The 21,590-nt window shown below is 37.6% G+C and overlaps 2 protein-coding genes across 2 annotated transcripts; one reads left to right on the plus strand and one right to left on the minus strand.

Moving 5' to 3' along the window:
- Positions 1–10,881: 10,881 nt before the first annotated feature.
- Positions 10,882–15,670, minus strand: LOC113350692. The gene is made up of 10 exons (XM_026594823.1): positions 15,606–15,670; positions 14,558–14,623; positions 13,953–14,383; positions 13,813–13,857; positions 12,927–13,716; positions 12,499–12,846; positions 12,329–12,425; positions 11,747–12,240; positions 11,555–11,645; positions 10,882–11,178 (listed from the first exon to the last, which is right to left on the minus strand). The coding sequence occupies exons 1-10, from the start codon at positions 15,668–15,670 to the stop codon at positions 10,882–10,884; spliced, it is 2,724 nt and encodes a 907-aa protein (XP_026450608.1).
- A 1,571-nt stretch (positions 15,671–17,241) lies between these two features.
- LOC113353003 lies at positions 17,242–21,044 on the plus strand. Its single transcript, XM_026596729.1, has 8 exons — positions 17,242–17,354; positions 17,577–17,639; positions 17,742–17,786; positions 17,903–17,947; positions 18,127–18,198; positions 18,319–18,381; positions 18,475–19,203; positions 20,732–21,044. Exons 2-7 carry the CDS (start codon positions 17,610–17,612, stop codon positions 19,195–19,197), a joined length of 978 nt encoding a protein of 325 aa, XP_026452514.1. The 5' UTR covers positions 17,242–17,354; positions 17,577–17,609; the 3' UTR covers positions 19,198–19,203; positions 20,732–21,044.
- Positions 21,045–21,590: the final 546 nt, after the last annotated feature.

Consider the following 21,590-nt stretch of genomic DNA (forward strand, 5'->3'; position numbering starts at 1 on the left):
TCTGTGTAGGTAGCCTGTAGGGTTTTAGCAAGGGGATACTCAAGTCTTTTTAATAAAAGATTAAGGAGAAAATAATAAATTACATTAAAATACCTTGTTTTAATTTTAACTGGTTTTGTATTTTTTGATGCATAAATTTTACTTGTAACCACCTTTGCAGAAACGTAGAGAGAAAAAGAACCTCGTTTAATACCCACACCAAAAATTTTAGGGGATTCCAACAAAAGGGGGTGAAAATACTATTTTACCCTTACTACTTAAAGACCTATTAACCCTAAAATCAAAATCAGTTTACTCTCTTCCCCTCCCTTCCTCTCCCACCTGAGTTCTCCCCCTCTCCTCCATTAACGACACAAAAAAAAATCTTCGTCGATACGAAAAATTTTAAGACCGCAGTAACAAGCCGGGAAGAATTAGAAGAAGAAATGGCGTCGATTAGAAAGTAAGTGAACTAAGACCCTCCTTTGTTTTGATTTTTTTCTTGAGTCTTGATTGTGAAATTGAGGTCTGGAACCGATTTTTTTCAGTTAGAATGAGTGGGTCGTTACTCTGTATTTTCTTAAACCCTAACGATTCTCATATGCATGTTAACTGTATGAAAAATCGTTAAGCCATATGATGTTTAAGTTAACGACACTAATTCTGCTACTACAATTTTTTGCCCTAGATTTGGGTCGTTACCTCTGTAATCGAATCTATTGACGACCCTAATTCTGCTAAGAACAGTCTCTCTATCTTAAAAACTGGAAGTGTCGTCAATATATATATTCGAGTCGTCATTGAACTCTTATGGTTTGGATTAGAGTCGTTACTCATAGTTGACGACCCTAGTTGCAAAACAGAAATACTCACTGTCTAAAATATTGATAGGGTCGTCACATTATTTGTTAGTGTCGTCATGTTTTCTATTAGAGTCGTTTCTGTTTTAAAGAATAAGGTGACGACCCTTGTTCTGATAGCATGAAATAGTCAACTGATTTGTTCCTTTTTTGTGTGTGTTACCATTGTAGTAAAAAGAAAGACAAGAAACATATGCCCACTCCTTCTTCCCAAACCTCCCTGACACATCAGATACTTGAATGTCGGTCTATTCCGAGGAAAAAAGCCGGATGAGGTACCCTTGTCCATCGACGAACCAAGAGACCCCGATAATAATTCGTCGGATTCGTCATTGGGGAAGGCGTATGCGCGATATGAGGTGCTTCGTGGGAAAAAATTTGAGTTCAACCATTGCTACTTTATCTTGGAAGGCACTATGTATAATTACGCCATTTATGGTTAAATGTATAAGTGCACCGTTATTATCTATTGTATTTCATTTCCTTCAACGCAACGCTATGCAAGATGTATGTATTTTACGATTCAATAAAATGATTCTATGAAATCAAAAATTATGAAAATCCAGTGGAAGAGTCGTTACACCATATTACTACGTCACCTAACGACCCTTCATAACATTTGTGATGGCTAGCTAGGATCGTCATTTCGTATGACTACAAATATGACGACCCTAAGTATTACATTTTACAGGGAGTTTTGATTTTAGAGTCGTTCCTGTGTTAACCAAAAAACATAACGACTCTGGGTGACCTAGCTAAAAAGGGTCCTCAATCTGTATCACACAACCCTAACGATTTTTCATAACCTGGAAAAGCTGCAGGTTTGAGTCGTTATTAATAGTGTCAATATATTGACGACCTCACAGAGTCCTTTGGGTATACACCCCCCGACTCTGACGACCCTTACACTGAGTTGTTCCATAGTGGGGATGATTTGACCACTTGGAGCAACAAACACACAAATCGAAGGGTATAAGATGTTTACCTGATTATTTTGAGCTTGGGGTTCCTCATTTTGAGAGTTGATTCCTTCATTTTGAGCAATGAGATCTTCATTTGCACCAATATTCATGGCTTCCTCTATTAACATCTCTTCATCAAACATCCAATCCATAGGATTAGTTGAGACAATCTCACCTTCAACACAATCATGTTTGTATTTGAAGCTTCACCAACATAATTTCCTCCACTACAATCACTCATTTCTAAAAACCCTAACTTTTCCCACAAAAACTCATCTTCTTCTTCTCAACACACAAAAACACTACTTCCACCCCCCCCCCCCCCCCCAAATTTTAACTCTTAAATCTGATTTTAACTTAAACAAACTAATTAACTTAACTTAACTAATCACTAACACTAATCATTTAGGGATATTTTATCCATTTCAAAAAAATGGGATAAGGGATAACCCATATTTTCTATTTCATGACCCTTTTTGTCCTGTAGTGCAGGGCCCCTAATTGTTTTTAGGGGCCCCCAATTAAACGAGGAAAAAGAAGAGTCTGCTAGATCAAAGCCAACTTCATCCAATAAGTTACTATTTATCATCTATTTTTGCTTTTAAATTGATGTTGTGAGTTCCTCAATTTGATTTGGTGTACACTTAACCAAATTTCAGGCCTGGTTTTGGATTTTCAACCCTATAGACATGACCTATTGATGTTTTCCTCACATGCATTATATTCTGATTCTGATCTTTTTTTTTTAAGAAAAGAGTCTAGGTGCCTAGATAGGCAACCCACTCATGGTTACAGCTTGGATACTACCTGAGCCTTCTCGAGCATCAGATATATCCCTCAAAATATAGTTATCATTATTACGGTGATCCAGTTGAAAGGTATTTGTAGAATTCTGTAAAACAAGCATAATGGTTTGTAGATTAGTTCCTCTCCATCTAGAGTCAGAGAATATGTTAGATTGCCTAGCTAGCCTGGCTAGATTGATAGCTGCATAGTTTTGTTGGGCAGTAATTTTTGTGAGCTTCCCTAAGACGAAATCAATTGGTGCATTGTTGTTGTCCTGGTTTTGATTTCTTCTTCCTTTGAACCGATGTTGAACCTCCAGTTGGTAACCTATTTTGATGGCTTGTAGATTTTCTTCAGTTTCAGCAGCAAAGTTGATGTTTATTTGCCGCATAGTCTTCCCTCATGTCAGAGCAAGTTGAGCTCCTCTACTTGATCTTTATGTTCTCCGATTCCAAGGGTATAGTCCTTGAAGTTTCTTGTTCCCATGTATTGACCTGTTAGGGACAGAGCAACAAAGGAATAATTAGTATAGGATTGATTATCACTAGTAACATGACATAGGTCAGCTGGATCAATATGCATGCTAATAGTGACTCCAAACTTATCAGTGGGGTGCCTGTGTTGACTGTAATTCTCAGGTGGAGAATTAGCACTATTAGAATGGTAGTAGAGGTTATTAATGATGTACCCTGGTTTATGGTGCACTCTTGAGTGATTGCAGAGATGATGAGTTATTCTCTTGCAGTAGTAGTTGTAGCAGCTGGAGAAATATTTCGAAAAACCCAGTCGCATATGGATTTCCAGATAAACCAACAGATAGTGGCATAAGTTTCATTCCAGCTTGCATTGAGGTTATTTTCCTGGAACCAGTTGTTAAACCAATCATGAAACGATTTGAAAGAGGATAATAGATTATGATGTTCTCCAAAAAGCTTCTTCCAGACTTCAGAAGCGGCTGGGCAGGTTAAGAGGACATATGTTATGTCTTCAGCTCCATTGTTGCAGTAAGAACATATGGGATCTATGTAGCTCAAGATGCTAGATGTTTTAGCATTTGTTTGGAGAATACCATGAGCACATTTCCAGATGAATAAATGGATGGTTGCGTTAGTATCTAGGCCCCAAATTTGGTTCCAAGGAGCTATCTGATTGTCATTAGCATACTTGTCTTGAATCTGTTTATCATATAGGGATTTGACAGAAAACTTGTTGTTGGTGGTGGTGAGAGCCCACTGGATTTCATCTTGGTCATTTGGGAAGTCAGGGGTTTGAAGAATGAGGTCTTGAATGTCAGGTTTGAACCATTGGTTTAAGATATGAATATCCCATTCTCCATAGGTGCTGAAAAGTTGGTTGACTGTTGTGAGGTTTTCTGGGCATAGGGTAGGTTTGGTTATTCTATCAGAGTTGTTGGTGATCCATCTGTCTTCCCATATATGAATTTGCATTCTATTACCAATCTTCCAAATGTAGTTCTGCTGAATTAAGGTTATGCCTTCCAGAATTCCTTTCCAGATCCAAGATTCAGTAGTCTTAGGCTTTGTATCCATTCTTATAACTTCAGTATTGGGGTAGTGAGATGTCTTCATGGTGCTGATCCATAGTGAGTCTGGTTCCATAATTTCTCCAGGCGATCTTGGTGAGCATAGCCAAGTTGAAGAGTTTCATGTTTTTGAATCCCAGACCCCCAAGCTCTTTAGGTTTGTTGACAGCATCCCAAGAAAAATAGTAGAGACCTTTGGATTTGTCTTGTTCTTTGTTCCAGAAAAAATCTCTTTGAATGGCATTGATCTCATTGCAAGTAGTTTTCGGAATTTTGAAGCAATTCATTTGGTAGATGCTAGAGGTGGAAGTAACCGATTGGATCATTGTCATTTTCCCAACAGTTGAGAGGTTTGTCTTCCATATAGCAAATCTGAACTTTAGCTTGTCAACACAAGGTTTGAAGGATTGTATCTTACTCTTAGTTGTGAATAGTGGAGATCCCAGATATTTGTCAGATGTATTGATCCTTTGAACTTTCATAGTATTACTGATGTTGTCAGCTATTTCAGGAGTAGTGTTCTTGATGAAGAAGATGCCAGATTTTGAGAAGTTTATTAGATGACCTGAAGATTTCCCAAATTCTTGAAAGATCTGTATAAGGTTATTGCATTCTTGCATATTGGCTTTGTAGAATATCATGCAGTCATCAGCAAACATAAGGTGGTTGATGGCTGGGGCATCCCTGCAAATCTTGATTCCTTGAATTTGGTGTTGAGTTTTAGCATGAGTCAGATATCTGGATAGAGTTTCCATACAGAAGAGGAAAATGTAAGGGGATAGGGGATCCCCTTGTCTTAATCCCCTGGAGATTTTGAAAAACTTTCTTGGATATCCATTAACTAGGACATCCATGGTGGTAGTTGATATGCATTGGTGAATTAGATTGCACCACTAGGGACTGAATCCCATTTGAGACAGAACTTGAAGAAGGAAGTCCTAGTTGACTCTGTCAAAGGCTTTGGCCGTATCTATTTTTATGCCCATTGTTCCATTGCTCCATTTTTCCTTCTTCTGGTATTCATGTGGTGGATTATTTCATGAGCTATGGCAATGTTGTCAGAGATTTTTCTTCCATGAATAAAGGCAGATTGGAATGAAGATATAATTTTGGGTAGAAGGGGTTTGAGTCTTTGGTCAAGAAGTTTAGATATGATTTTGTAGGTGGTATTACACAGGGAGATAGGTCTGAAGTGAGATGGTGTGGTAGGGTTATCAATTTTGGGAATGAGAGATACGAAGGTAGAGTTCATTTCTTTTAGGATGTGCCCAGAAGTGAAGAAATGTTGAACCATGTGTATGATGTCTTCTCCAAAAATGTCCTAGTTGTCTTGAAAGAAGTTAGGTAGGAAGCCATTAGATCCTGGAGATTTGTCTCCATCCATGCTAAAGAGAATATTTTTAATTTCCAGAGCCTCAGGGTTTCTAGTAAGGTTCTGGTTCTCTTGATAAGTAATGGTGGTGGGAATGAGGTTTAGAATGAAGGGGTTGATATTTATTGTTTCAGCAGTTGCCATGTTGGCAAAGTGGGTTGTGAAAGTCTTAGTGATCTCAGAATTTTCTTGTATCCAAGTACCATCTTCTTTTTGTATAGAATCAATTTTATTCCTTCTATATCTTTTTTTGGCTGCTAGGTGAAAATATCCAGTATTTCTGTCTCCAAGTTTGATGTGTTGATCTCTGCTCCTAGTCTTCCAGAATGACTCTTGCACTTGTTTCCAATGTTCCACTTGAAGTCTTGCTTCTCTAAGATCTTTTCCTCTATTGGAGTTGAATTGATGCTTGGTTATCCAGTCCAGGTGTTGTATGCTTTCTTCTAAATTTGTCTTGATGTTGCCATACACTTCTTTATTCCATTTCTTTAGTCTAACTTTTATATCCCTGAGTTTCCTGGCAAATTTTATGGCTAGAGAGCCTTTATGATTGGCCTTCCAGCATTCAGCTATAATGCTTTTGCAGTCTTCATGGTTGAGCCAAGGGCCAAAGAATTTGAATGGGATTTGACCTTGTTTCCATGTTGGATTGGTATTGAGAATGATAGTGTTATGATCAGAACCAATGGAAGTGAGGTTGGAGATGGTAATGTTGGGTTGATTTTCTAGCCAAGCTTCATTAGCTAGTCCTCTGTCTAATCTCTGCTCAGTGAGTTGGGGACCAATTCTTTTGTTGGTCCAGGTGAAGGGACATTCAGTGTAACCCAAGTCAGTGAGATTTGCTTCTTCAATCTTGTTTAAGAATATATCAGCTTCAACTTGATCAATGGGATGTTGACTAAATTATGTTCATGAAGGACAAAGTTGTAGTCTCCCATTATTAACCAAGGCAAAGAGTTAGCAGCAAAGGTATTTTCAATCATCTTCCAGGAATTAAGCTTTTCACAAGTAGTATAAGGGCTACCATAGTATCCAGTAAATAACCAAGGCTCTCCATGCAAAGGGTGGATGGTGGCACTAATATGATGGTCAGAAAAGTCCTCAATAGTGACATCTAGATTGGTTTTCCAGGCAAGAACTAGACCTCCAGCAGTTTTGGATTTGCCCTTAGGTTCTACAAACCAGAAATTAGTGACACCTATGTTACCTAGGATTTTCTTAAGATTTCTAGATTGTTGTTTGGTTTCAGATAGGAAAAATATGTCAGGGTTATGTTTGTTCAACATATTATTTAGGTATCTAATAATGTTTGCTTGTCCTATGCCTTGGCAGTTCCAAGTTATGATGGAGTAAAATTGCCAAAAGTAAGATATGATAGGATAATTAAAGATAGTAATTCTGTAGCCTAGTAATGTTATGCAGAAATTCCTAGCAGACACAAGTTCACTTTGAAAAGGGCAAATATGTCATTGTGAGAATGTAGACTGCAGTGTTGTATGGATTTTACCTGGGGTGTGTTAAATGGATTGACTCCTTCCAGATTGCTAGTAGTTTCTTTTGTCGTATGGTCCTCTTCCATTTGGGTATTCTGCATGTTACTCTTTTTGGCTGATTGATGCCGATTCCACTGCAAAGATTGATGATCAGGGTAGGTGGGCAGGTTGTACAGTTTTCTATTGGTATCAACCAGCTGAGGATGTTGTTCAGAATCAACAACTTTGAGCTTAAACTCAGTTTTTCTTTTCTCCCATAGGAGCTTTTTCTGATTGTCAAACTCCTCCATCATCTGTTGTTGAACATCAGCTAAGGTGGGAAGATTCATGAGAGCATTGTTTGAAGTAATGTCAGTATTAATGTGATGATTGGTGTTATTGGTTTTTGGGAAGATGGTTGCAGGGTCAATTGTTTCCTCTAGTTCAGTGGAAGTGGAAATAGTAGTGAATTTCCTTCTTGCTGCAGCCTTGATGTTACTTTTCTTCTTCATGAGAGACTCTTTGCTTCTGTTGCTTTCCACTAGCTTCTTGTGTTTCTTCTGGCAGGCGACAGTCTCAGGGTTGGTAGTGGGTATGTCACCAGTGATAAGTTGATCTATACCAGCTTGGAAGATTAGATATTGTGGAGAACCATCCAATTCCTCAGAATAGTTTTGAAGGAGAATCTTTTGTTGAGAAATTCTCATTTTGATTGCAAACTCTTCTGCAACAGCTTTATCAGTATAATGGCGGATAAGAGGTGGTTTTTTCGGGATGCTGGCCGGAGTGTTACCGGTATTAGAAGAAGAAGGGGTAGTGGGTGTTGATGGATATTTATTTTTGGTGGTGGATGTGTATTGGTTATTGGGAGTTTTCTGAGAATCTTCTTCCTCTTCTAAGCAAAGAGGACCAGGATGATCGAGAATTCTACAAATTTTACAGAAAGCTATTCCATTAAGAGCATAAGCCAGTTCCAACCAGTAAGAAGTATTAGCATCCTCATAAGCATCGATACCATATTTTAGAGCTTTAGTTACGTCTATGGTGAGCATGACTTCCAGATTCTTCTCATTATCGTCTCTTCCATAGGCTTTCTTGGATCCTTGATAAATTTCAGTTGGTCCAATTAGATTGCGTATGTCAGGTATGATGTGAGTTGGTATTCTTTTCACCAGCGTCCAGATCCAAACTTTGTAGAAGTTTGCTTCATCAATGTAATCCGGTCCTGAGGATGGAACTTCAGTAAGAACAATAAGCTTGTCGAAGATACCTCTTGTTCCTCCTTTCCTGAAAACTTTGTAGTCCTCGATACTAGTCATCCTGATTTGGTAGTAGTTTCTTTTCTTCCTCCAAAGTGAGACTTTTGCGTTTCTTCGTAGTTCCCAGTTGTTGTTGATGAATCTTGATATAATTCTTGTTTCATGAGAAATTTTGCTGCAATACCTTCCAATGAAACCCATTTCCAGTCTTCCTTTTTCTTTGGTAAAACATTGGCTTGATTTATAAAGACTTTTGGGAACAAATCCTCTGGGATATTTAGGAAAGAATTCATTTGTTTCACTAGATTGTCAATACTTTCAGAGTTTTTAGTTCCTGAAGATGATGCCATGAAAGAGTGTATACTGAAGTTTATGTTGAGGTGTTTTTTCAAGTAATAAGAATGAAAGAGGGGTTTTAGATTGTAGGGAGAGGTTTTATTTTTGTGGTGCACTTTAATTTGAATTTTGAATTGTTGATCGGAGAGGTTCAGATAGTACATATTGTTGTTTTGTTGCAGTTGGGCAGTTTGCAGTGGATGGTACCAAGAGATAGTTGAGCTGTAAGTCAGGGGCCATGCGCAAGACCATGGACTCCATCTAGGGGTTTCCTTAGCAGAGCTGAGATTGTTGATGACCTTGACTACTAGCAATCTGTTGGAGTAGAACCTGTCATCCAAGCTAGAACCAAGACAAATTCCACAATATGGGTGATAGATAAGCAAATAAAAACATATTTTTTGGACTTTGGTTTGAGGGAGTTTCTTTTTGTTCAAACTATTATCTTAGCAGTTCATGTTTATTGTTTTCCATGTGATGGGTATGTACTTTATATGCTGATAGTGACTTATGCTTTTCTCCCTAGTGGAAGTCATATATGAGTACCAATTTATGTGGTTTAGAGGTAAGAGGCTGGGTAGTCCTATGTACTTTAAGATTCTCTCAAGTTTGAACTGCATTGTTGCTTCTAGGAAAGTAACTTGAGAGACAGTGATGGTAGTAGTGAACTGACTTTGTCTAAGGACCAGATTGAGATCATACCTGTAACACGTGCAAATTCGTACCTTATGATCCGTATTGCAGTTGGTCTTATTCCTGAGATTGTGGTTGAAGCGGTACCTGAAGCACGTGTGGTTGAAGTGATACCTGAAGCACGTGCGGTTGCTAACCGTATACCTTGAGTTGTATGTGGGCTTGTTCATGAAATTGTAGTTAACATTTTTTGTTGGATGAATTGTTGTTGGGCCCCAGCTTCCTTCCACAGTAATGACTTGTGTTGGATCCATTTGCGGGTCAAAATGTGGGGCCAAAACCGGGTTAGGGGGAGGCAGAATCCGATTCGAGTTCTTGCTTGTGTAGTAACTGCCAAGTGTTGGTTGTCGCCTCGTATTAGCCAATAAACTTGAGTAGCGTACAATAGGAAATTGCATGCATCCAGTAGGCATGTGCCTCCTCAAGATCCGGATAACCCAATCTATATGATGTTTAATTGATGGTTGAGATGTGATAACTGTTGGTCTTCCCATCCATATATCCTTCTGGAGAGAGAGGAATTTCAATTTCCAGACATGATAATTCCAAGCATTTCTTTTTCCATTGATTCGATGTCGAAGAAAAGCCAAAATGCTTATAGAATTTGAATAAGCTTCCATCTAGGAGTGGAGATCGATTGACCAGAGATGTTCCAGGGGTAAAGAAGCCCAAGATTGATACGCATGATAAACATGTACTGGTTTTTGACATTCATAGTCAAATAGGCAATGCCTAGCTGTCGAGTTTGGTTTTCATAGCTGTAGACTGTAGTGATTTGTGTATTTAAGAATCTGATTACCAATAATTTCCATTTCCTCCACTTTGGAAGGTGGTAGAAATAAGTAGCAACAGTGAATCTCCATAGGCGGACATGCATGAAGTTACAAGTGGTGTTAATGGTGGCGATGAAGAGAAGGTTGCAGCTCGGGGTTGTTCCAACGCTTATGGTGGTGTTGGAAGACAAGAGCCTCAGCAGGTTTCGCATCCTCAACTCAGGAGGGTGCAGGATGGATGGCATCTGTATGTTGTACATCCTGACATAGATCAATTTGTTATCAATGAAGGGGTGGTTCTTGTTGGAGATCAGCGGGTAGTCTGTGGCGGTGCTAGGCAAGGATTCTTTTGGGTCATTTACACATATGTCCCAGTTTCTTAAGTTGTTTACAAAATAATCCCGTTTTTTTCAAAAGTTACAAATTAATCCCGTTACAAAGATTTCCATCCAGTTACAAGTTAACTGGTGTTAACTGACATGTGGCAGATTTAGGATGACCTGAGATGCCCAATATACCCTTCAGTTAAACTTGTTTCCTCATTTCTTCAGGAGGATCTCATCGACAAACTTTGTCTTCTTCACCTGTTAAAATCCAGATAGAAAAACCATAAAATCGTAAAAATAGAGCAAGGCAAGCTAACGACACTAACACTACCATTTATTGATAACATTGAATCAAATATCCAATACTCAAAACATCCAAAAACAATATCTATGGAAGATAGCTAATATCCAAACAAAGTAAAAGCTAATCTAAAACATAGCCAAATAAACAGAGCAAATGCATGAAGTTTTATAGGTCTCACTTGAAAGAAAACAAAAGACATCCTAGCCAAAACTAGTTTCAAGTAAATCTTCTTGGCTTCTTCGTTGCAGGCATAGAACCACCAGCACTTCCAGCTTGTGATGATGATTGGGATTGAAATGCCAGTCCACCTTCTTCAGATGTAGACCCATTTCTCTTTGTATTAGAGCCAATTGCACCACCAGGACAAGTTGTCTTGTTGTGACCAGGCAGCTTGCATTTGCTGCAACACCTGACTTTCTTCTCGGATAGGGTCTCATTATAGGCCTTCCTTCTGTTCTTCCTAGGCCGGCCCGGTTTCCTAATGAGCAATGGAGGAACAATAATTGTTCTTGGCTGTATAAGAGAATAACAAATGAAGTAAATATTGCATAATACTAAAAATGATTACTTAGCCTCCGCAAAAATTAAACATCCTAAATATCTACACTATATATGTTACTGCAGGGTCTGGAATCCGGCTTCCAAACACTAAAATCCATTAAGTAGCTAGGTACAGGGTTCATACAAGAACTGAGAAGAATTGAGTTCAGATATTTCACAGAGTACTTTGAATTCATGTATCACAATTGTACTTTTAAGTAGATACACACGGATATTTAAGGTAAACCTAATGATGTAATGTAAAAGGTTGTCTAAGTTCATAGTGCAAACATAAATCAGATCCAATTAAGTACAAGTAAACATGAATAGTTGAGAGTTAGGAAAAAACCTCATCCCAGTCCTCAGGCCCTTCCAATGGCACCATATCAGGGGAATAGGTGGTCCTGTAGTTATCCACTGAGTAGTATCTGGCACAATACCTATAAAAATGCACACAAGAAAAACAAACAGGTTTAACATTTCAGATATTGGTAATAAAGAAATAATCATAGATAAAATTACATGTGTTCTGCACACTTACTCAACCCAATTGGGCCTGATTTGCTGCAGAGCACAGACTGCGTGTTGACAGGGGAAACCCCTCAGCTGCCATTGCATGCAGCTGCAAGTATGTTTCTCAAGGTCAACAGTGAATATTGTATTATGTATGCTTGTGACTTCATAAAGCTTTCCAGCAACCGCTCCTTCTACCTTATATTCCCCTGTTTTCTTAAACATCTTCTTCAATAATTTTTTGGCAGTAGGAACCAAATCCCCAGAATCCCATCCAACACAAGCATTTCTTCTCTTGTAAAACAGCCCCATCACTAGCTGTCCATACATCAAAACTAGCTTGCAGACAGGTTTCTCCCTAATGTTGGTTATCATGTTATTGAAACTTTCAGAAAAGTTGTTACTCAAGTGTTCACAAGCGCTCTTGTGGTCAAAAAAGGCCCTGCACCAGCTTTTAGGATCCTCGCCCATCAAATACTGACAAGCACTAACATTCTCTGACATCATACTATCCATGTGTGCCTACAGTTGAAACATATTTAGTGTTACAAGAATTTTACTTTCTAAGAATAAAAAATGTCACTCATTTCATTTACGGACTAAAACAAACCTGAAAGTGTTTAGGCTTATAAGCTCTAGCAGCATTCCAGAATAGTGTGTGTACTTTAGATCCCTTGTAGTGCATTTTGAAGTTTGCATACATGTGCCTGCCATGAATATAGAACATACTTTATGTATTTTGTAACAATAAAATGATCAGGTTGGAGGTTAGTTTGTAACCTGAAGCAGAACCTATGTGGTGAAGTAGGGAACAACTTTTGGACAGCGTCTCTCAAACCCTTCTGTCTATCAGATATGAAGTTGATTGGCTCAACGGGATGATCAGCCAATCTATGCTTGAGATTATTCAAGAACAAGAACCAGTTCTCCGCACACTCGTTTCTACAAACCATGATACCCAAAGGAACCAATCCATTCTGCCCATCAAGAGCAGTGGCAGATAGTAGACAACCACCATACTTTCCCTTCAGGTGACAACCATCCAGCCCAACCACATTTCTACAACCATTTATAAAACCCCTCATTGGGGCATCAAAAGATATGGTCACAGATTCAAATCGATTGTCTCTGCACGAAGAAACAAGGAAAGTTTTAAAACTAGAACTCAAACTAATCAATTTTACGAACAATTAAAGAAATAATATTACCTTCCGTAAGTGAAAGTAGCAATTGATCCGGGATTAGTCCTTTTGATCATTTCACACAGACTTGGTATGAGTCTAAAACTCTCATCAAAGCTTCCGTTTATCCTCTCCAACACATTGTTTCTAGCCTTCCATGCAACGTGATACGGGATCAAGGTGTTGTGGCTTGTCCAAAACTCGGCAGCAATCTCAGAAGGTTTAGGTACATTCTTTCCATGTGACTCCCTTAGCTTGTTAATCACATGTTGAGCTACAAATTCTGGATTTGCACATGAATTCCTCCCATAAGGATCCCCAATACAAGTGTGGTGCAAGTGGAAATCTCTTATGCTCCAAGTCGCCTCACCAGGGATCCTCCTTGCAGATATATACCACGGACATAGAATGGGCTCTCCAAAGCCTTTACACACAACCTTGATTCTAATATTATCACTCTTACTAAACCTGCATTCTGTCCTAGTAGATACACAGTATTTTCTGAGATGTTTCTTAAAAGCGGTCTTGTCTGGAAATTCCATCCCCTCATCAATTCTGTCATCAACTACAACTTGTATTTCATTTTCTGGTTCAGGGAATAACTCATTATCCACTGAATCAGCAGCAACAAGGAAATCTTCAAAATCACTGTCATCAAACCAATGTTGCCCATTATCAACCACTCTAACTTCATGATTAGGTAATGGCCTACCAACCATTTCAGGACCATAATGATCTTCCGATCCATTAGCAATTTCCTTCCCTTTACCCTTTTCAATCTCAAAATCAATCAGTGGTTCCTTAACTTCTTTGAAAACTTCAAGTCATGACAATCAACAAGGAAAAAGTAATTAACACATCGGGTATCATTATATCATTGTAAAAACCAATTTTAAAAGAGAACCAACACTACCTTCAACTTCATCATCCGTCTCCAACAACTGGTCATAATGATCATCTACATGTTCAGAGGCATATACAAATACACATTAATATCAAATTGTAAACATAACATAATCGATGAATTCTAAAATTTCAAAATATGAACATTACCTTCATCTTCTTCCTCACTATCCTTACCAGCACTGCTTTTCATACTAAAATTGTGTAAAAACTCCTTCCAATCAGCATCATCTTCACCCTCACTGTATATGAGTGGTCGGCTCCATGGTTGGTCTTCCGGGTGACAATCATCTGCATTAAGATTCTGAAGGTGCAACATTGATTCCTTAGTCGCATTGACAGCTTCTTCAACAACATCTACTTTATCCGCGGCTGATTTCCAGAATTCAGTACCTAGTGAATCATCATCTAGATTCACAATTCCCTGACTGCTAGCATGTGTCGGCTCCTCAACATGGTTCTCAAAATCCAGAACCATCTTAGTTAAACTAACACCAACCGTCCTCTTAGCTTTTTCAATCAGCCTTGGGCTTTTCCTGGGAGATAAAGTTGTCGTTGGACCTTTATGAGGTGTTGAATCCCTGTTACATAATAGAAGATTATTATCACTAAAATATATTCATCATATGCTACAAAAAAAAACCTAGTTTATGGCATGGTTTACCACAACAAAATATGATCCCTTACACAATAGGGGCTAACTATCAACTAATAGAGAAAACATCATCTTTCACTAGCATAATAAGACAAATCACCTGTCATTTTCTTTGTCCTGTCTCCAAGTATTTGCAACCATATGTACAGAATTAGGTCTCATGTAACTGCAAGAGAACAAAAATAATAAGTCACTAGTATTCAAAATAAGTTATAACAGATTTGCACTAGAAAATTCACACACAAAATGCCAAAGAACTCTCATAAACGGATACATACATGATCAGTAGACTTTTTCAAATCTCTGTGTGCATCAGCCAATTATTTCAAGACACGCAACAAAAAGAAAAGATTCGATTCAGGAACTCATTAATCAAGTGACAGATATCCCTTCCTCTATAAGCATACGAATCTCGGAATATAACTTCTCAATCAAAATCATTTCTTTGAACCTTTCCGAAAATAAGACGATTCTTTAAAGAGTATTTTGGACCAAACTACTAAAACCACAGTACACATACAACAAACAGGATATGCACATGGCACTCATAGAAGTGTAACCAGAATTCTCTTATATCAATGTAATATTTCAACTCTTATGACTCTTATATACAAACATAATTGACTGTATGAAATTGAATTTTTTTTTTCTATGAAAAACCAATTCATTAAACGACAACCCTTGCAAGAGGATCATCTTATCTGTATACATGCTTTTTTGGAGAATGGAAAAATGAAGGTTATCACACCATTTACAAAAGAAGTAGATAATTTTTTTTTTATCAAGCACAGCTTCTAGACATGATCACATTTCTGCATCCTCTGAATTTTAGTTTTAATTCAAAATCTCATACTAATCCACATAGGCATATTATCCATACAAAACCACCAAAGTACCATTAATAGACCAATTCAGTAACAAAATTCATGTAATGTTCATCAACAGAACACTTATCATTCCATAAACTACTGTAAAGATCTAATTGTGATTATCCCTAAATCGAAAACCCTAATTTTGAAGTCGATTTGAAAAGCCTTAAATTGAAAAAATTGAAAACCCTAATTTGAACCAGTAAGAAATCCCTAAATCGAAAACCAAAAATTCATAATAACAAAGATGAAAAGCATAGTTAGCTAATGAAAATATACCTTTTAGTATATGCAGCAGAGTTCTTGTTCAGTAACTCTTCATCAACCATTATCTCCTTCCCCATTTCTTCAAAATACAGAAATCACTCGCCTAAAATTACTTAGGTTTTCTCAATAAACTTCACTCTTATCAACTGGTTTACGAATAGAAACAAACTTAGACTTTGATTCTTTATATACCGATAGAGTAACAAAATTCTGAGAAAAACCCTAACTAATTTCTGGTGTGAAATATCTTGATAAGGATACATTAGATGCAGTTGTTTGGGATATATCCTAAATTCATGCACGTAATCTTCCCAAACCATATCTTTCTCACCACTCTCCCGCCATCTTCTCTAACAACGAGATCTACATCTGATACTATCCTATTCGATGGAGTTGAAACGAAGAAGAAAGGCTATATGCGTCTTTTCCCATTACAAGATATTAACACTTGGACTAACACCTGGACTTTCAATTGACAGCTCAACTAGGTCCCACTTATCAAACAATTTTGGCTGTTTACTTTAAACGGCAGGATAGTTTTAATAGTGTAGAAAAAAACGGGGCAAGAATGTGTATCGGCCCATATCTTTGGGATAGAAATGACTAATTCCCGATTCTTTTCTACACCAGTTCCAGAGGCATACAAGGTTAGAATCCATGAGAATGATTCCCTTTACCTTCCAAATGATTATGTGGTTTCCCAAACATCTTTATGCTGGCACTTGTGATGCGGCAAATGGCTGAAGATGTTTATGATATTGCTATATTTGGTCCTGGGGAGATTACAGATCCGCATGAGATTGCAGAGGATAGGGTACTTCCCTTGCCCCAACCAAAGGATGGAAGGAGCTATTCCGTCCCTAGGAAATGTGCCGCACCAGAAGACACTTTTGCTGAAATGAGAGGGGCAGGAGATGATGCAGGAGGGTCTGGAATTGCACCAGGGGCTTGACCAGGAGGCAGCTAGCTCCTGAACTTTGGTTTTCGGAGTAATGCGTTTAAATTCACCTAGTAATTTTATCTTCACTATTACAAAACCAGTAAAAACTTTTGGGGCTTGATATAGTGTCTTCCAGTCATTCAGAAACATGATAATTAAGATACTGCTCAGCAGGTAGACTTGTTTGTTTGGATGATGAAGTAATTTGGTCCTTTCTGGATATTTAGCCGTTTCTTTATTTTTTTCAAGTCAAGGTGTAGGCCTCTGAGGGACAACACCATAGTTTCTGATTTTTCAGTGTGTGGTTATTTTTGATTTTTCACCGTGTGGTTAATTTTGCTGGAACAACAGGATCCAACATCTACAATCTTGGGCAATACTTCTGTGAGTTTATCTATTAGATGTTGGCTCGGTTTAAGGAAACAGCAAACTAATTTCCTAAAATTTGTTTTTGTCACCGACTTAAGTTTGTTTAATAATCATATTTCCAAATATATTTGGAATCATATATGTTTTTCTGCTAGGATTCCTATAAGCAGATTCTTATAATTATTAAACCTGCAAATACTAAATACGAGATGCCCATTAATTCTAGCATCGCGTGAGTAAGAGGTGTTATAAAACCTTTAAAGTTGTGTACTCTCTGATTTTGAATAAGAACTTTATTTTGCTGCTCTTGGAGTAGGCACATCGCCGAACCAAAGCAATTCTTATACTTTGCTTCGATCTTTGTAGGAAAGACTAGTGATAACCCTAACAATAACCGATGGTGAAACTCATTCAGTAAGCTAGTATCTATTTGATGCTTTTAAACTGATGCTGTGAGTTCTTCAATTTGATGCTTGGTTTTGGTGTACACCTCTCAAACTTCATGCTTTTTTTTTTTTTTACGCCATACTTCAAAATATGCATTAGGGTTATAAATCTTATTTCTAGTTATATTAGGAATTTGTTCTCTGTTAAGATTTCTATTTTCAAGAATTTTAATATTTATCTGGTTTTGTATTTTGATTAATGTATGTACCTTGGAACCACCTTTGCAGAAACATAGCCAGAAGAAGAATCTGCAACGTACCATGAGTAAAGATCAGTGCCAAACTCATTTAGTAAGCTCCTGTTGTATCTTTTTTTTTAGTTTTAACTTGATGGTGAGTAATTGTCACTTCAGTGTCTCCTTTTGATTCTTATATGTGGCAACGAATTTGCAGGATCAACAAGAGTCTACAACAATAAGCGAGAATAAGGATCACCCAGTAAGCTCCTGTCGTATTGTATTTATTTCTTTCAGTTTTGAGTTGATGGTGAGTAATTGTCAGTTTGTCACACTCAGTTTCTGTTTTTGATTCTTATCGTCGCAACAAATTTGCAGGAACAGCAAGAGTCTACAACAGTAATTGAGAAAAAAGATTACTCGGTATGCTACTACCTGTCTTCTGTTTTTGTTTCAACTTGATGCTGTAAGAATTTCGATTACATGCTTGAGCTTGGTGTCTGAATCCCTTAGAACAGTTTGGTATTTATGATGAATACCCCGATATTGTTTAGTAGTAGGAATGACTCGGTGAATAAACATGGATTGATTTCTGTGTGCAGTTGGAAGGGGATTTAGGCATGCCTGTAATAAAAGCAACACCACGTAGATTCACGTCTCCATCAAGAACAATGGTAATTATCGTCTATTTATTCTTTTGCTCAAGTTGGTGTAACCATTAATTTCGTGCCTTTATTTAAGTTGGTGTGACCATTAGTTTTGTGCCTTTATTTTTATTCCTTTACCCTCTGCAGTTCCTGACAATGGAGGATCTCGAATTTGTAAGACCTTATTATAGTTTTCTGCTCAAAATAGAGGTACTTACTATCAATCTCAAAGCTTAGCAGAGTCGTGCCTGTTTCTTAATTTTTTTGATTATATGTGTGTGTGTGTGTATATATATATCGCAGGAGATACCTGGCGCAAAAGCCCAGCAGCGCCGTGTAGCTGACAAGGAAAGTGAACATCCTATAGAAGTTGTCGATTACCCTCCTCTTATTTCAAAAAAAGATTGGATTGAGAAGTCAAAGGTTTGGAACCTTCATGGTGATCTTTTTTGGTCTCGTTTAGAATCTGAAAAGGGTTCATTGTTTATTCATATATGTGGTATCCCAGATAAAGGCTATGGGGCAATCTTACGTGATTCTCAGTATGTCCCAGTAGTGGCTAGGTCCAAATGTCTCTCTGGTGTAGAAACCACTATGTCTACATTCTATTCTAGGTTGAATGGAGTTGCACTTGGGGTACAAATTGCTCGGGATTATAAATTGTCAAACTTTTTCATGTACCTCCCTTCTTTTGATCTATGCAATTATATGAGAGGCATTTGGGATCGGAATGGAGAAGGGGAGAAGTCTGGTTGTTTAGCAAAATATCGTGTGACATCACTGTTGCGCCCGGAAGACATGTGTGATTTTGAAAAGATCTATTCACTCACCAGAAATATAATCTCTGATCTCGACGCGATTCACTATAGGGGTATTACCTATTTCAAAGTGGACCCTGTGCTAAGCATATTCAACAAGGCTGCTGCGTTCCTTGCTAACCTCAGTTCAGAAAAAGAGATGAAGGCTGCAGACATCTTGGAGAATGAGCAACTATCCGAGATACTTTATGAAGATGCAGTTCTCTGATTTAAGGTCAGATAGTCTACTTTCTTGTGTTCTTAGTTGAATATTTTATTTTTTTCTCTTCTGTTTGAAGACATTCATTATGTTCATAGTAATAAAAATACTTTTACACCTTGTCTTCGAGATGTGTCATACTTAGATACTAGTGTATTGTTCAATTGAATGGAAAATGTGAACTTAGTGACCGACTGTTAATACTCATTCTGTATCTAATGAAGCTCCTTTATTAGACCCTGTCCATCACCTATGGCTTTTTAAACAAAAATATACATTTCAGTATGAAACTACAGCGTATTTTTTCTGAAATCATATAGTTATGAAGGAGCATTGTCTTTGTAAACTTTTTTCTGCTGGAAGTTCTTGGCTTGGACTAGGATAGTTACAAGAAATTAGCAATTTGATAGAACCACGTTTTTAGTATGATGATTGTGTAGTACGTCTATTTGTCCACAAAAGCTCTCCTGTGAATTATAACTTTCAATCCCGGTCTTGGTATTAAATGAAGCCTAAAACTATGGTGAACCCCATCTAAGAAACAAAAAGTCAACTTTTAGATCTTTTTTGAAAGTCAACCCTGGAAATCAGCTGTCACACTATTTGTACTACCAATGTGTCTCACCTCCAGCAGTAGACAAGCCGTTGAGCACCACCTGAATGGCATGCTATCAATAATTTGGTACTGTTACAAGTAACCATTACCCTCCTCGCTACTTTGGCCCGTCACACTATCAAGACCTCCATGATTGCTGCAACTGTTACTGCTGCCATTTGGTTTATGTTTGTCCATAAGTTCCGAAATGCAGACTGACTAAATTTGACTAGAATTCTCGCAAGATTTTTTGAATTAGAAACTATAATATGCGCAATATGTTGGTATTGATCTTCAAGTTAGTAGGTTATCTATATTTCAGTTAAATATCTTAGGTTTATTAGGTAAAACAGCAATGCCGTTATCGTGGAACAGGATGTTGTGTATATGCGCATAACATTATCTGAATAGGTTGTGAAACCGGATTGCAAATTGTCTTTTGACATGTTGAACTTTAGCATAGCTTAGATGTTGGAACAGCTCTGACATGCATGGCCTGACTAGTTTCTTTATTATACGTAGTGGTTTGAGGAATTTATGATTTGAAGAGGAATATTAGATGGAATTCATATGGGTTTGCTTGAAAAACTATTGTTCCTGTTAGATGTTGGATCTACATGATGGGACTGTTTTCTTGTTGTTGTCATTTGGTGTGATAGTTGAATGTTTTTGGTCATCATCATTATTGCTTCCAACAAATTGGTTAGAACTGGTACTAGCATTCTTGGATTGCTTAGCAATAAAAAACATTCACTTCCTGATAGGAGGATTCCATACCTGCTTTCTGTATCCATTTGATAGCTGGAACCAAAGTAACTCAACGTCATGTCCATCTGTTCTGTTAGTGAACTATAAGACCTAACTCTTAAATTGAGCACTTCATTCTTGTTATGTATGATGTGAGATTGTATTGTTTTCAGTCTCTCATATTTGTGGTTTGAATTGTAGGGTGACGATTTCTTTTTCTGGTGGTGAAGGTCTAGACTTTGCGCGCTTGGTAGTACTCAGTTTGAGTTTTTCTTATTTAGAAACCCTCTTTTTGTAGTTGGTAAGAAGATTGGAGATTAGTAAGTCAGCTTTTGTGCTGTGCATCCAGATTAATTTAAATGTTTCTATCCTTTCCAGACAGTTGTGACTTTTTAGGTGGAACAAAAGATTGGAACTGTGAACCCTGCATCACTTACTAGCCTCTCTTGGTGGTTTCATTATGTTCTCTAATACCTGGCATTAAACACTGCTGCATTAACAGTTCTTCTTTCTACTCAGCAAAGAATTGGGATTAGTGGACATGGTACATATTGCCTCGATTGTTACTACATTTTTTGTTACTACATGATATAGCCATATTTGACGGTTACTTTCAAGAACATTTTGATTAAGATTGGGAATTTGACAATTTGTTAAAAGCTGTTGACGTTTCATTTTTTTTCCTAACTTTTCATAGATTGGGAATTTGACAATTTGTAGTCTCATTTTACTCTTGATTTGCTCATGGGAGCTTCAATTCATTTAGGAGCAAATTTTGGCAATCAGGAAGAAAGAGCAAGATTTGCTGAGATTGTCTCAAAACATCTTCAGTTGACAATTTTCTAAAGCAGAGAGGGTTCAGACAGAAAAGGCAGCAAAAATTCAAATTATGAGCTCAGTAGAGGATACTATTCAAGACTCTGAATTGGGGTTAGAGAATCAAAGATTAATTGATCTTGAAGATGAAGAATTGAAATTGTGAATTTGGGCTCAGATGGTTTCAATGGATCTAAGAATTCTGTCATGAAACACGAGGAGAATGAATGTTGATGACAAAATA

This window comes from Papaver somniferum, chromosome 2 (genome assembly GCF_003573695.1).
Source record: "Papaver somniferum cultivar HN1 chromosome 2, ASM357369v1, whole genome shotgun sequence".
In the NCBI taxonomy this organism is placed as follows: Eukaryota; Viridiplantae; Streptophyta; class Magnoliopsida; order Ranunculales; family Papaveraceae; genus Papaver; species Papaver somniferum.